We start from the raw sequence: 15608 nt of genomic DNA on the forward strand, positions 1-15608 counted from the left end.
CTTATTGCACTTCAAGCACAGCACTGTTAACACAAGACAACAGCAAGTCCCCTCCACAAAGAATACTTCAGATTCTGCTCTCTTTATAGAAAATACTGTAGAGCCATTGGTTCAGCTGGTCCCAATCAGAAAGCCTTGGCTATTTTCCTAAGTAATAAACCTGAGACATCAATAGTCGCTTAACTTCAAGAGCAGCTGTTGAATCTTTGGATACATATGCCAAGTTTGTTTTTTTTCCTCTTTGCAATTAAGTAGTGCTGTTTTCTGCAAATTATCCTTTCCAGTTAGTGAACTGTTTGTTTTTTCGAAAAAAAGAGACCATTAAAACTGTTTTCTGCTTTCCTGTTTCAGTTTGTGTAGGGTAATAAAATGTTGAAAAGTTCAATGTTCAGTGCAGAAAGGCAGCTAATAAAGCACTAGAAATTAAGAAGACCTGGCTCAAAAGATCAGTAATTGTTTTCTATTTATTACATTACTTTATTGACCACAGTACTGTACTTACCAGCTTAAAGGTTAATGTTTTCAAGGCCTTGGGATCATCTACTATTTTTTGTAAATTAGCAGCAACTGAGGAAAACAAAGCATACAAAATGGAGTACACAGAAAGCAACATGGTATACAGTTAATCATTGAATACATTTATTCAGGAGAAGCAGAATAGTGCACTTGTAAGAAGCTGCACCCCAAATTACACAAATTTCCGCTTGATTGCAACAGATGCATGGCAAGCGCCTGCTCTATTTCCTTGTGTCCTGATTTAATATTTGTCCTCTGTAGATGGAGCCTCATGGGGGGGAAATTGCAAAATTTCATCTCAATATGGTTTCTGTTCTAACATTTTCGCAGAGCTTGTTTTGTAGGGACCAGGACTTAGAAAGACGGGAAAATATATATTGTATTAGTTGCACACTTGCACTCAACTTCTGAAGACTATGATAATTTAATAGCCATTTCAACCCAGCATATTAAGTGGGTAAACAGAATGTTATTTATAGCTTTAAAAAGAGAAACAACAGGGTAGTAATTAACACACAACCCACAAGACCACCATCTTCTGTAGGACTGCAAGTTTAAAAAAAGATCTATATGGCCTAGTTTTCTTGCTAAGTAGTAGAAGAAATAGATTTATTTTTTAAGGGGAAAGTGTGGGTTTTTCTCTTCACTAAGAAGAGGTCTGAACTTTATATATTCTAAAAGCAGAAAAATAATAGTCAGCTGGCACCTTCTGACTCCTGAGTCTACAGCTTTTATCTATTCAATGCCAATCCCAGGAGGTAAACTTTCATTTTATCTCTTGTGACCCACCAAGTTGAATTTAGCTCACCTCTGGTGCCCCACCACCAACTTCATTACCCTTCTGTTGCTGTCAGCTGCCTGGTATGGTGAAGATGGGTGGTGCTGATACTGTTTTCTAGCACCTAAAATACATGGTCCCTGGGCTGCACTTGGCTTGGTCAGTTTGAAGAAATGTACGTCTGCTCTAAGAGTAGTGGATGAAATCACAAGTGGCATCCCAGTGGCAAGTTCACCATCACCACCACTGCCCTAACAGCATTTGAGAATATACTTATTAGAACACGCTTGTGAAAAGTATTTGCAAATGTGGCAGTAGCAACATGGTGCAAACTTTGCAACCAGGATGCTTCAGGCAGCATGTCAAATACGACATGAGCTCCACCCCAATCCAGCCTGAGCTTGATCATATGCAGTCAAATACTCTTAAGTCACAGACACTGTTTGCTTTTAAGTGTCATTGCTCCCTTCCTGTCCCTTCTGTTTTCTTTTAACGCAAACAGTAATTTTGTTTTCTGGCTATTAGAAAAACACCAGTGTGTTGACAATCATTTCTTATTGTAATTCTGTTTCTCTTCTAGTTATGTGCTTACATAAGCAATCTTTCACTCTTTATTATGATAAAATGGGCAAATGCTGTGCAACTACCATCATCCCTGACCACTGGCCATGATGGTTGGAACTGGAGTCCAACAAAACCTGGTTAGTCCTGCCCACGTCCCCCAAGCATCTATCAAAAAGTAAGTTGTGCCACATGGGTTTTATGATATGTAAAAACAAATTATAATGAAGAAACAAATAGAGATGCAGCGTTCCTGGTGTGAAGTCTCATATTTAACAGTCCCTAGACCTCATCCTCCCAAATCCTTGGGAAAATTAGCCACTCCGGAAAGAGGCAGTAGAGACAGACAATGGACAAAGACAAGACGGTAGCTCCTCCTCTCCTCTGAGTTTGATTGTGAACAATCCCCACTCCTATTATTTCTGCCCATTACTGGGAGTTATTTAAGAGTTCAACAGGCTAAGCTAGGCCGTTCATGTTTTCAGTGGTGAGCATAAGGTATAGCCCAGCTTTAGAAGTATGAAGAAACCATTGGAAATTACTTCGTGTTCTTTGACAAGCATTTTAAGATACTTATTTCCGCATAGATCTGATGCCATTACTATGTTAATTTTGACATTTGAAAGTCGTTGGTTCATTAAACCTGCTGCACTGCAAGAGTAGAAGGAACTGAATGTGTGATTAACTAGTTTCCAGAATAACTCAATCAGTCAGCCTTTATCCAAAGTTTTCTTGAAAAGAAGGATCCCAGCTGAGGCAGCACTAGGTGAAGAAAAGCAGTACTCTCACTAAAGAACAGGGCCACAGTAGGCCCAGATTAGAAACTAACAGAATGAAAATGCCTTGGTTCAAGTTTCTTTGCTGAACTGGGGGGGGGGGGCGAGCTTCACAACATTTCAGCTTGAGCACAATATGCAGAACTTGTAGTCAACCAAGTTTTACTCAAAGTAGCCATGCTGAACATGTCTGTTAGGGCCATTCATTTCAATGGGTCTATTCTGAGTAAAACCTACTTGAAAATTACCCATGGATATTGATTAAGGAAGTTTCCATACAATACTGGAAGTGCCTTGTGCATTTTCCCATGCTCACAAAATCTTATGTCATAATAAATCTGTTAGTCATCAAAGGTGCCACAAAACACTCTTGTGCTGGCTACAGTTCAGACCAGTGGCGTAGTGTGGAGGGGCCACAGGGGTGGTTGCCCTGGGAGCAAAATTGTTAAAGGTAAAGGTAAAGGGACCCCTGACCGTTAGGTCTAGTCGTGACCGACTCTGGGGTTGCGGCGCTCATCTCACTTTATTGGCCGAGGGAGCTGGCGTACAGCATGACTAAGCCGCTTCTGGCGAACCAGAGCAGCGCACGGAAATGCCGTTTACCTTCCCACCGGAGCGGTACCTATTTATCTACTTGCACTTTGACATGCTTCCGAACCGCTAGGTTGGCAGGAGCAGGGACCGAGCAACGGGAGCTCACCCCGTCGCAGGGATTCGAACCGCCAACCTTCTGATCGGCAAGTCTTAGGCTCTGTGATTTAACCCACAGCGCCACCTGCGTCCCTTGCAAAATTGTTAGGAGCACAAAATTTCAACACCCAGTGCTGCCTCAATACAGCTGTGGGCTCCATTGAAAACGGCTTCTGCATGTGAACCTGGAAGTGACCTCTCCAGACAAGGAAATGACTCTTCTTATCTCTATGGCTGTGACCTCCTGGGTTACGCAGATGCCATTAGGCAGTTGAATGCGCATGTGTACTCCATCCGTTACCCAGCCACCCAACGCTCCGGCGGCACCGGGCTCTGGTAACCTACGCTGCAACCCTGGTTCAGACTCTCCCACAGCCTACATTCCACATCAATACACACAAGAGAGGCTCAAAAGGCAGGTTTGCAGTCATGGGAGAACACTTGAAAAACATACACAGTACAGCATAAAGTACTTTATGTGTGGGTTGTTAAAAATCAACGTGTGCCACTTCATACTAGCCTGGCAGTTATCAATCAGTGCCTCCATTGTCAACATCTACCATCACTTTCATGAAACTGACTACTGAAGAAAGATCAAGCAGAAGCTCTTGACAAATTTCAGTCCTTATATTTTAATCGAAACAGGAAATGTTATTTGACAACCAATTCCTGTTAACTCAAGGTATCTCCCCTGAAGAAACTACTTTGGGTTTTGAGATAGGATGCAATGGCAGACAGAGGTGCAGATCAAGGGAACGCCTGCAAGTAATCCCTGCAAATTGCACTGTCAGCTAACTGTTAAGAAGAGAAGCCACACTTTGCTCAGGAACATCATAAGGTTAAAAATAACCTCTGATGTGCACAAGTGCAGACACACATTCCTGTATTTCAATCCTAGTTCTGAGCAGAAAAACTAAAAGGGTCAAATGGTTTCTCTCCCGCAGTGATTCACTGCTCAAAATGGTCACCTGCCGCAGCAGCTTTTCCGTAAAAAATAAAAGCTGTGAGATCGTTACAGGGGGTCTGCTGTCCAAAATTTAGTTTAGCCCCCCGTTACATTATCAAATTCTCTCTAAGGAATACTAAAGTGAATCCTGGTGATTTGTGAACGAGGTTTTGAAGGACAGGAACACACAAAGTGGAGATCAAGAATAGGTGGGGAAATTAATATCACTATTTTATCCAAGAAGCAACTTGAAAAAAATATAAGAGAGAGAGAGAGAGAGAGAGAGAGAGAGAGAGAGAGAGAAAGAAAGAAAGAAAGACACAACCTAAAGCCTTCTGAAACAAGGATCGAGTCATGAAGTTTTGAGACAGAGAGTGCTTTGTGAAAAAGGTTTCTGTTGTGTTTTGTACCCCTGGCCATGCATGTTACTGTTTCATGGCTTTCCCGTATCTTAACGATTCACAGTGCATTAAGGAGCAGGATGGAAAGCTGCGCAAAAAGACATCTAAATTCCATCTTCAGCTAGATGTATGTATCAAGAGATGGAGGTGTAGAAGACGGGGAAATAAATAGGCAGGGAAAATGATGAAAGCAGAAGTGGCAAGTCTTCAGAAGCTTTACAATATTCTCTTGTGTTTTAACTACAAATGCCATTGCAAATTAGGCAGAGACTGTATGCAGACACTTTGATCTCTCTTTTAATATAAAACTGAAGCAAGCGACTTTTACATTACGAAGGCAAACCATGCCATGGAGCAAGTCACTATGGGATTTTTCAAGACAAAGAATACTGTTATTTTCATATCCTTAAGCAAATTCACTCTTATGTATCTGACCAATCCGACTGAAGTATGGCGAGAAATTATGTTAAAGTGCGCTATTTCGGTTAACCTTTTATGCCTTTTCTTTTTAAACACATTGCGCAAAGACTAAACAAATAATTCTTCTTTACTCAAGTCTCACCAGAAGTCGATGTCATATAATATTTCAACCCCTCTTGGTTACCAAGGCATAAGCCCCCTATTATCTTAAATATATATATATTCAGAGTAAATTCAAAATGCAAAGCTTGCTATACAAACTTCATAGGATGAAGAGGGCACTGGAGAAAATTCCTTCAATGATATTTTACATTTATTTTACACCAGAGATTTCCCAGTCACCTTGTCAAAGCCAGTTGCAGTTACCATCTTTGTTACCTATTTATATAGGCGGGGTGCTTAATCTGTAGCCTTCCAGATGTTTGTACGACTCCAGCTACCATCATCCCCGAGAACTGGGCGATGCTGGCTAGGGCTGGTGGGAAGGACAGCCAGTCAACACCAAAAAGGTTTAAATTAGAACCATAGGGCTCTATTTCTCACTTAAGTAATAAAACCTATGTCTAGACTGAACCACTTGACTACAGGTGGTGGGGGAGGGGGCGTCACCTGACTGGTTAGTTCTCTACACATGAACGTTTCACCCACATACCAAAGTTAGGATCAGGAATAAAGGTTCTAACTTAAAAAGCAAGCACACTCATGACCCAATGGCTTTGGAGGACAAACAGCAGGTCTGGTGTGTGCTATGGGACACTGTTCCAGATTCCCTCAATGAAGTACTTGGCTGATGCAATAGGAAGAAAAAGGGGCAGAGGTAAATGCCACCTACCATCTCAAACCATTACCGTATTTTTCGCCCTATAGGACGCACCGGCCCATAGGACGCACCTAGATTTGGGGGGGGGGGAAATAAAGGGGGTGAAATTATTTTTCCCCCCCAGGCGCGGGCCTGGGGCGGGGGAAGCCCGAGCTTCCCCCGACCCCAGAAAGGGAGCCAGAGCGATGCTGAAGCTGCGCACAGCTTTGGCATCACTCTGGGAGCTTGCGGGGCTGGGGGCGGGGAAAGCCCGAGCTTCCCCCGACCCCAACCCCCAGAACAGGCTGCCGCCCGCAAGCCTTGCGAGCCCGGCGGGAGGTCCTGCCGGGCGCGCAAGGCTTGCGGACATCTGCCCGAAGCACGGGGCGTGCTCCGCAGCGCACCCCGTGCTTCGGGCTGCAGGCTGCCGTCCCAAGCCTTGCACGCCCGGCGGGACCTCCCACCGGGCGCGCAAGGCTTGCGGACATCTGCCTGAAGCACGGGGCGTGCTCCGCAGCGCACCACATGCTTCGGGCTGCAGGCTGCTGCCTGCAAGCCTTGGGAGCCCGGTGGGCACTCCCACCGGGCTCCCAAGGCTTGCGAATAGCTTCCTGAAGCCTGGAGAGCAAGGGGTCGGTGCGCACCGACGCCTCTCGCTCTCCAGGCTTCAGCGAAAGCCTGCATTCGCCCCATAGGACGCACACACATTTCCCCTTCATTTTTGGAGGGGGAAAAGTGCGTCCTATTGGGCGAAAAATACGGTATCTTTCTGCTTCTGTAGCTTCAGGTTTGTGTGTGTTTAGGCAGAGGTTGGATGGCCACCTGTCATGGATGCTTTAGTTGAGATTCCTGTCTTACAGGGGGTTGGACCAGATGGCCCTCCGAGTCCCTTCCAACTCTACAATTCTATAAAGCCTACTGGAAGATCAAATCTCACAAGGCTTTCACAAAACTTGAGAGTTTTGTCTGCACTTTGATCTGGTACGCAGGCTGAGACCCTACCTGCCCGCAGACTGTCTCGCCAGAGTGGTGCATGCTCTAGTTATCTCCCACTTGGACTACTGCAACGCGCTCTACATGGGGCTACCATTGAAGGTGACCCGGAAACTACAACTAATCCAGAATGTAGCAGCTTGACTGGTGACTGGGAGTGGCCGCTGAGACCACATGACACCGGTCCTGAAAGACCTACATTGGTTCCCAGTACGTTTCCGGGCATAATTCAAAGCGTTGGTGCCGACCTTTAAAGCCCTAAACGGCCTCTGCCCAGTATACCTGAAGCATCTCCACCTCCATCGTCCAGCCCGGACACTGAGGTCCAGCTCCAAGGGCCTTCTGGTGGTTCCCTCCCTGCAAGAAATGAGGTTACAGGGAACCAGGCAGAGGGCCTTCTCAGTAGTGGCGCCTGCCCTCCCATCAGATGTCAAAGAAATAAACAACTATCTGACTTTCAGAAGACATCTAAACGCAGCCCTGTTTAGGGAACTTTTTAATGTTTGATGTTTTATCGTGTTTTTAATATTCTGTTGGGAGTCGCCCAGAGTGGCTGGAGAAACCCAACCAGATGGGCGGGGTATTATCTACAGGTTGCTTCTCTGCATGCTTCAGCTGAAAAGTGGAATTGCAACGTACCGGTTGCTGTCAATCAGGGTGCTTTGGGAACTGATGGAACCTGTTCCTTCCTAAAAAAAATAAATTTAGCTAAACTAAGCTTCTACAGCAATCCCTGTAGGGGAAAAAACCTGAGAAGATTGTTTTGGTGAGGAGAAATGTCAGTAAATCAAGACACACACACCAGTAAGCAAGGAGCTTATATGCATTTTTGGCAGACACTGGGAATCTTCCCCCTTTAATGAGTTCATCCAATAGGCCCTGTCTTTATATCAGAGGAAGTTGCACACTCTCTTCTCTTTCATTTTCTGGATCTCCTTCTTATGTCTATGGAGGACACTGGAAGGTTATGAGAACCATAAAGAAACCTCATTTTTCTTAGGGACAGGATGTTGGTGCCCAAAAGATATGTTGGAGCCTTTTGTAAGGCCTATTTCTGTGAAAATCTCAGCCTGAAATGCTGTGGAGTGTGGGGTTTTTTTTTGGGGGGGGGGTCAGAAGAGAAGAAAACCTCATACTTTTAGAAGCATATGCATAGATCCTAACACCACAGATACAGAAGAGTTCCAAATGAAGCTGAACATTTTATGTTACCAAACAAGCAAGAATTCCACCAGGAGGCACAGATAATCACTGAAGCTAAATAAAAATATCTTAGTTAAACCACACTGAAGTACCGTATTGCTTATTTATATTAGAAATCATGCTGAGGATTCCCTTGAGAATCGATGGTAGTCAATGAAGTTTTGATAACACGGGTCCTTTTTGTGCAAAACCAAAGAATAAGAGAGGTTCTGAATGGGCCCTTATCCATTTAACCATACTGAGTTACAGCAACAGTGTAATTTCAAAACGAAACATGATTTACCTATGACTACATCGTGGCCGTCAACCAGGCCTGCAGAGAACAGCTCTTGAGAAACGCCATCTGCTGTGTCTGTGTGGAACGTGAAATGAATATGTATTAGTCATAATTAAACTGGGGGGGGGGGGGACAAAACAAAACAAAAATCAATAAGCCAGGGAAATTTGTTTTAAAAGTAATTTTAATCTATGGACGTCCATTACCAAAGGGTGCTTAAAACCAAAACTTATTTTTGTTAGAGGCACCATGTATTCCACCACTGGTAGTTCTTTCATTTTCTACACACATTCAAAAGCACAGGGTTAATTGTTTAATTCCTCACCAATCCTATAAAGCTCCTTTGTTTAAGCCAGTGGAATTCCTCCTCAGCCATGTAATTAGGTATCCACATTGTAATGAATGTAGGAAAGTTAAGGGGGCCTATGAAATAAACAGGGCCTGAGAGCCACACGGTCTTTCTCCATCCCTCACTTTTAATAAGAGCTTTCAGTTCAGGACACAAGGAGCAGCTAGACCCAAATTCACGAACAGCTTCAGAAGCAAGTGTTTGCACTGGCTCGACGTAAAAGTGTTGCGGAGGAAAAGACAACACTCTAAACAACTTTCTCCCCATGTAAAGGATTGATACAGTCCTGCCTACAGGTACTGAGTAGCGTATAAGACTTCCATGATCTGTGTAACCCTTCAATGCTACGACATTTTAGTTATCTCAACTAAAAGTAACATATTCCTGTATTAGGACCACAATGACATGGCAGCACTTGATGCCACAATAAATAAAAACCCTAAATGGATATGTAAGGAGAGAGGCATGTGGACAGCTGGGTCTTCCACCATAGAAGCTCTAGCAGCCATATAAACACATGCTGCTGCTGTATGTTTCTCCCCTAAGTGACTTATGTCTTCAGCCCTCAGATTTGCTACAACAAAAACTTCAAAAAAGGAAAGCCCTGTTGAGTGCATCATTCTCAATGAAGTCCAAGTTTACCGTTTACTTGGTGAAAAGGTTAAGCTTGAACAGCTTTGGATAAAGCCTTCCATCGTAATATTTTGTATATTGAAAGTGTTTAAGTTCATCAAGATGGCTTTTGGAAGTGTGTACGCTGTTAAGGCAGGCCCACAGTTTATGAAGCAAACGCAAACTGGATAGCTCAGTTGGTTAAAGCGTGGTGCTGATCATGTCAAGGTTGCAGGTTCGATTCCCATATGGGACAACTGCTTATTCCTGCATTGCTGTGGGTTGGACTTGATGATCCTCAGGGTCCCCTCCAACTCTACAATTCTAGGATTCTATGAACTGCCATGTGCAAACTGCTACTTCCCATCACAAATGCAATGTTCCAGGGTTTCCGAACATTGCACAGCATTGCTGGCATACTTGCATTTAAAGGCAGATGCATGCTTTACATACTTGTTTCATCAGAACCAGGGTTTGTGATAAAGGACATGTGTTCTGCAGAGAACGTGACTCTGTTCTTAAGTACTGCAAATGGCTTGACCATAGCAATAGGCATTAGGGGTGCTGTATGGACCTTTGTAACAAAAGGGGGTCAACCCCCGGCTAGTATCTATCTTGGCCTGAATTACTATATCACCACCAAATGCCATTATCACCCAAAGTTAACAGCACTAGAAGCAAACATGCTACAAAAAATACACCCGCTGGATCTTGGTGTTCCCAGTAGAATTTTCTTACCCAAAACCACTAAGGTTTCAATGTAGCTCCTAATACCTAAACAGTCCTAGTCAATCTATTTATATGCGACATTTTCCACATGAAAGGCAGCTTACAAAAATAACAGCCTAAATAAAATACTCCTAATAGGTAATCAAACTTGCAATCTCCCTACAGCGCTAACAGTTCTATAAGTAACAGTTCATTTTATATATATTAAATAAAATTAAGTGAGCATAAAAACTTACCAGCAGACCGATTAATATCCAAAAGTAGTCCTAGAACTAGTGAAAAGCAACTTGCAACCTCCCCACCCAACTTTTTCAGAAGATTCAAATGGCCAGAACCATCTTTGGCAGCCCCTCCCACTTTGAAGCATTGGCCCAAAGAGACGTCGTTTGCACAATCTTATTACTACTGCCCGGGCCTTCATTGACCAGCTTAACCGGCAACCTGCAACAGTGGCATTGTGCAAGAGGCAGCATGGGAAAAGCTGTACGAGAAGATGACTCCCTTTTTAACAACCCAAGGAAGTGTAGATTCGTGCATCGCAATGCCAGAGCCATTTTCTTACACGCAGACTTCCTTGAAGTAAGGAATCCTGATGACAGGAACAGTGCCATGTAGGCAAGTTGCCACAATGGCACTTGGGAGATGGCAGCCTGACACACAATGCAGCCAATTCTTAGCCACCCCCTGGGTCGCAAATGTGCTCATAATGAGAAGTCAACTGTGCTGAAGCTTAGTACCCAAGATGGTCCCATGTGGTGCCTTTGGGGCACATCGATAAGGAGTCAGCACTAGGCGAAACATCCTGCAGAGATGAGAAGAGCTACACCGCTGCAGTGTCTCCCTGCAATTGAAACTGCTAGATTGTACCCTAGGGGGTCGGTTAGTAGAATCTTCACTGCCAAGGCTCCCACACTCTTTATATTCTGCCCTGCAGTGAACAATTTTTACATAGCCATCACTTATTGGTATGCCACAGTAACTCATAAGCTGTACAACTCTGAGGTCAGTTATCAGCAGGATTGCTTTGAACTGCGCACTTCATTACATTAATTTTCAGAGAGACTGATAGAGTGCTCTCTTTCTCGTTCTTTCCCTCTCTCTCTTTCTCTCTTTAGTATCCTCTACCTTGAACCAAAACATTCCACACCTATGCTACTAAAAATTTACACACTTGGCACTAGTTTTGTTTCAGTTAAGTAGCGTAATATAAAACATTTGGTTGGTACAAGCGATTTCACAGAGCTAATTTATATTAAACTATAAAGCAGAAATCAATTTCCGAAATACCATTTGGAGCCATAAAAGCATAATTTCAATTAAAAGTCTTACCTCTGCCTGGAGTAAACTCAAATCGTATGTCATTAAGTTCCTTTCTGGAATTCCTGGAGGGAGAAAAAAAGGAGCCACGGTAAACACATCAAAATGTAATGAAGTGCAAGCCTTGTGCATTCCAAATGTATTCAAGCTTCATAAATAAGTTGCTATTAATATGTAGGCAGTATTTTGCAGTTTTATGGCCTTGTCTTTCCCCAAGTGCATCACAAATGCACAAGGGCATCAACACAAGGGAAAACCCTGAAGGGGGGGGCGAGTTTAACCATATTGCATTTTTTTCAAATAAATCTAAAATTACACACGTCTACATTCAGTTTTATGAGCATCCAATTTTTTAAAAGAAAAAAGTATGAGAGAGAAGTAAGTTTTGTTCTGTACCAAAAGAAGTATAAATATAACTCAGCACTCTCTCCCTGAATAGTAAAGGGCTAGATTACAATCAGAAAACTCAATTCAAGTTCCTCCAAGTTTTTGTCTTGTATTTCTACCCTTTGCTTATACATAAGCTTAGGGCGCAGGTGGGAAACCTGTGACCCTCCAGATGTTGTTGCACTCCAAATCCCATCAGAATAGCCAATGGTCAGGAATGACGGGAGTGGTAGTCAAAGAACAGCTAGAAAGCTGAAGGCTCCCCACTCATACATCCCGAATTCTATATTCTGCCACTGAAATGGGGGCGGGGGGGTCAACCATCATAAGGGGCTGAATCCACAGCACTGTGCTGCCCCAAGAGCTTTCAGGCATTCTTTGGAGACTTTATTTTCACAGCATCACTAAGCTGAAGAGGAGTAAGGTTAAATGAGAAGAAAACAAACAAGCATTACGGAATCGAATTCAAGAGAGAAGTGCTATCACTTGCCCAAACACTCAGCAGAGCACTTACAAACACGCTAAAGTCAGCAGGTTAAGTTATATTTCTCTTTCAGTTTTATAAGCTGAGCTTTCAACAAAAAATTAGTCTGCACATCTGTTTCGAAAAATGCTGCCCTTCTTATGTAAAGGGAACTTAATACGTAGGGCTGCCTCTGAAGACAGTTCGGAAACTTCAGCTAGTACGGAATTCAGCGGCCAGGTTGCTTACTGAAGGAAGAGGGTTACACCGACCTGGTCTGACTGCACTGGCTACCTATTGCTTTCCAGGCCCAATTCAAAGTGCTGGTTTTGACCTACAAAGCCTTAAACGGTTCAGGACCGCAATACCTCAAGGACTACCTCTTTCCATATAAACCTACCCGGACCCTGAAATCATCTTCTGAGGCCCTTCTTTGTGTGCCTCCTCCCTGTGGGGTCCAGAGGGTGGCAACATGAGAAAGGGCCTTCTCTGCAGTGGCTCCCCGTTTGTGGAATGCACCCCCAGGGAAGTTTGCCTGGCACCTTCATTATACACCTTTAGGCACCAGGCAAAAACGTTCCTTTTTAAGCAGACCTTTGGTTGATTTCATTGATGTCCTACGCCATTTTGAAATGTTGGGGAATTTAATAAACAAACAAACAAACAAACAAACAAACAAACATTTTCAGGAATGGGCTGCAAGAAATCACTTGATTTCAGCCTTGAGATCACATATGCAAAATTCAACTAATCAGCAGGATGATTCGGGGGTGGGAGAGTGAAAACCAGCTCACCTGGGCAAAAGTTGGATCACCGGGTTTAGCTACTTCCCAACAGTGTCCTTTACTATGGCTGCCCCTCACACCTGTGGGTACGTAGATTGCAGAAAGGCCACACAGTTAAGATTGAAAAGGCCAATTCAAAGTTCAATCCACGGCATGTCCAGGTACACCTGAGACATACTCCCTGAACCCCTGGGGAACTGCTGCCAGTCAAGTGTAGAGAATACTGAGGTAGATGGATTAAGGCAGCAACTTCCTGTGTTTCTGAAGTCCTGCTCCTGAAGACACATTTCATTGAGAGAAAACCTCCTCTCCTCACCTTCCACTAAAAAACAGAAAAAGGTATTGTGCATATAGACAGCTCCAGAGCAGCACGAGACTACCGGTAATTTCACTCCTCTTTCCTCAATTCATAGTGATAGGTGTTTTGCTAGTACCATAAAAAGTTCGGTAGCACACGGATTTGGAACAGCTTTGTATGTAAGAATGCATATAACATAAGGAGATATTAATCCTGGCAATCCCTTCTAGAATACGCCTGAAGGTAGTTAACATTAACATGTTTCTATTTAATTCCACCATTTATTTTAACATTTTCGCTGAGTTCTGTGTCAATCTGCCCATGCAGGATAGAGCATGTTACAGATAGGTAGCCGTGTTGGTCTGCCATAGTCAAAACAAAAAAATTTTTTCCTTCCAGTAGCACCTTAAAGACCAACTAAGTTAGTTCTTGGTATGAGCTTTCGTGTGCATGCACACTTCTTCAGATACACGTGTTCTTCAGATATAGATATAGAGAGAAGCAATGTGCTACTGGAAGGAAAAAAAATTTAGGATAGAGCATGTTTAACATGTGTGCCACACACAACGTAAACAACTTTATGTTCTGATAATGCGGCTAATTCTGCACTTCCACTTTCATATTGATTGACACTTTCCCATTTGTCAATAAAACAATCTCCTTTGCCCGAGGACAGAAGTGAGGGCATAGGGAGAGGAAAAAAGAAGACAGCCATCTCATTTTGGAAACAGCAAGTGGGCAAAGACCAGATACAAACATAATTGCTGTAGAGCACTTTTTTCCTCTCCTGGCGAATAGCTCAATCTGCTTGAAAAGCTAATAGCAGTGAAATGTGTTTTGCGGTCCATTATTCTTCTGTTCCTCAGCATGGAAACTGTAAGCAGACTCATATTTCAGTGTACCAGGCCATGAAGTCTTGCTGTGGGAAAACTAAATCCAACATCCAGGCACGCTCAGCCATGACTCAGAACTATTATCACTTGCTAAACACATATTAAGAAAATGTCACACAGTCACAATAACACGATCACGCAAGAACAACAAAAATGGATTGGCAAGACAACAGATACAACTTTTGCAAAATGAGCGCAGCAAAAGAAGTATCCAGCTGCTAAGTATAGCAGGCGCGATTCAAAAGGTGAATTAATTTCTTGTTATCCCGTTCTTTAGTCAGACCAAATGGATATTGCATAGTGCAGTATTATGCAGCCAAACAACCATGCAGAACTGTTTCGATTAGTGAGAGGCAATGGTAAAGTTCATTTGCTGCCTTCAGTAGCTCCGACTATTAAACAGAAGGTTTCTTTTCTTTTGAAGGGTGGAAAGTAGGAACTTTTCAGAGCCCACAGGAAGTATCAGATCTGCTCACAAGATGCTGGAGAGAGGGGGCTTTAGCTGAAAGCCCCATCTATTCACTTGCATCTGGACTCACACAGATGTCCCTATGAATATTAGGGGTGGAGAGAGAAGCAAATGGGGCTTCTTGAACCTCTCCTTATAATCTAAGAGACAGATATAAAGCTACTGTTGGTATGAGCCAAGGCAATATGCAAAAAGAAAAGAAAATATGACTTTGGATGCTGAAAGTGCAGCAGTCTACATGCAGGTGTATAACGTGAGTTATTGAGCTGTCCAAAAAGGTACTGAGTTCGATTTACCTTAATAAATTGAATCAACCATTTATATGTGATTTTTTTTAAAAAAATAGAGAGGGAGAGGTACTCAGCTGCTGAAAAAAACGAAATTGATCATTCACACAGGTAAAAGCGGCAAGGTTAAAAACAAAAAATTAAATGTCTTACAGCACAGAGTACAATCCCACAATGCAAAAAAAAAATAATTAAAAATGACCCTCAGTACTGTCCACCAAGAAGAGACTATTGACTGTAATTTGCAACTTAGGGCTTCAGGGAAATTAGGACCTCCTCCACAAACACTTGAGTTCTGTTTTCCAAAGTTCTGTTTTCACAAACCCGGAAACAATAATCTCTGACCTTTGTGTTTCTACATGCATTCTATATGCAAGGTGGACTTGCCAAGGCCCATAGTCAGGGTTTTGAGATCTTACTTCCTAGGCTCTCCGTTCTCCGGCACAACTCCAAAGCTAAACTGTTTGTCCAAGAAGAGTTTGGATTTGATATTCTGCTTTATCACTAGCCGAAGGAGTCTCAAAGCGGCTAACATTCTCCTTTCCCTTCCTCCCCCACAACAAACACTCTGTGAGGTGAGTGAGGCTGAGAGACTTCAGAGAAGTGTGACTAGCCCAAGGTCACCCAGCAGCTGCATGTGGAGGAGCGGAGACGCAAAC

At 43.2% G+C, this 15608-nt stretch overlaps 1 protein-coding gene across 1 annotated transcript in view; it reads right to left on the bottom strand.

Annotated features, from left to right (window-relative positions):
• Positions 1–15608, bottom strand: part of STK39 (serine/threonine kinase 39) — a 116252-nt gene that overhangs the window by 6534 nt on the left and 94110 nt on the right. Inside the window, 3 exon segments of the mRNA XM_053408827.1 lie at positions 503–567; positions 8367–8435; positions 11380–11432. Coding sequence (XP_053264802.1) covers positions 503–567; positions 8367–8435; positions 11380–11432 — 187 coding nt within the window.

This window comes from Podarcis raffonei, chromosome 1 (genome assembly GCF_027172205.1).
Source record: "Podarcis raffonei isolate rPodRaf1 chromosome 1, rPodRaf1.pri, whole genome shotgun sequence".
In the NCBI taxonomy this organism is placed as follows: Eukaryota; Metazoa; Chordata; class Lepidosauria; order Squamata; family Lacertidae; genus Podarcis; species Podarcis raffonei.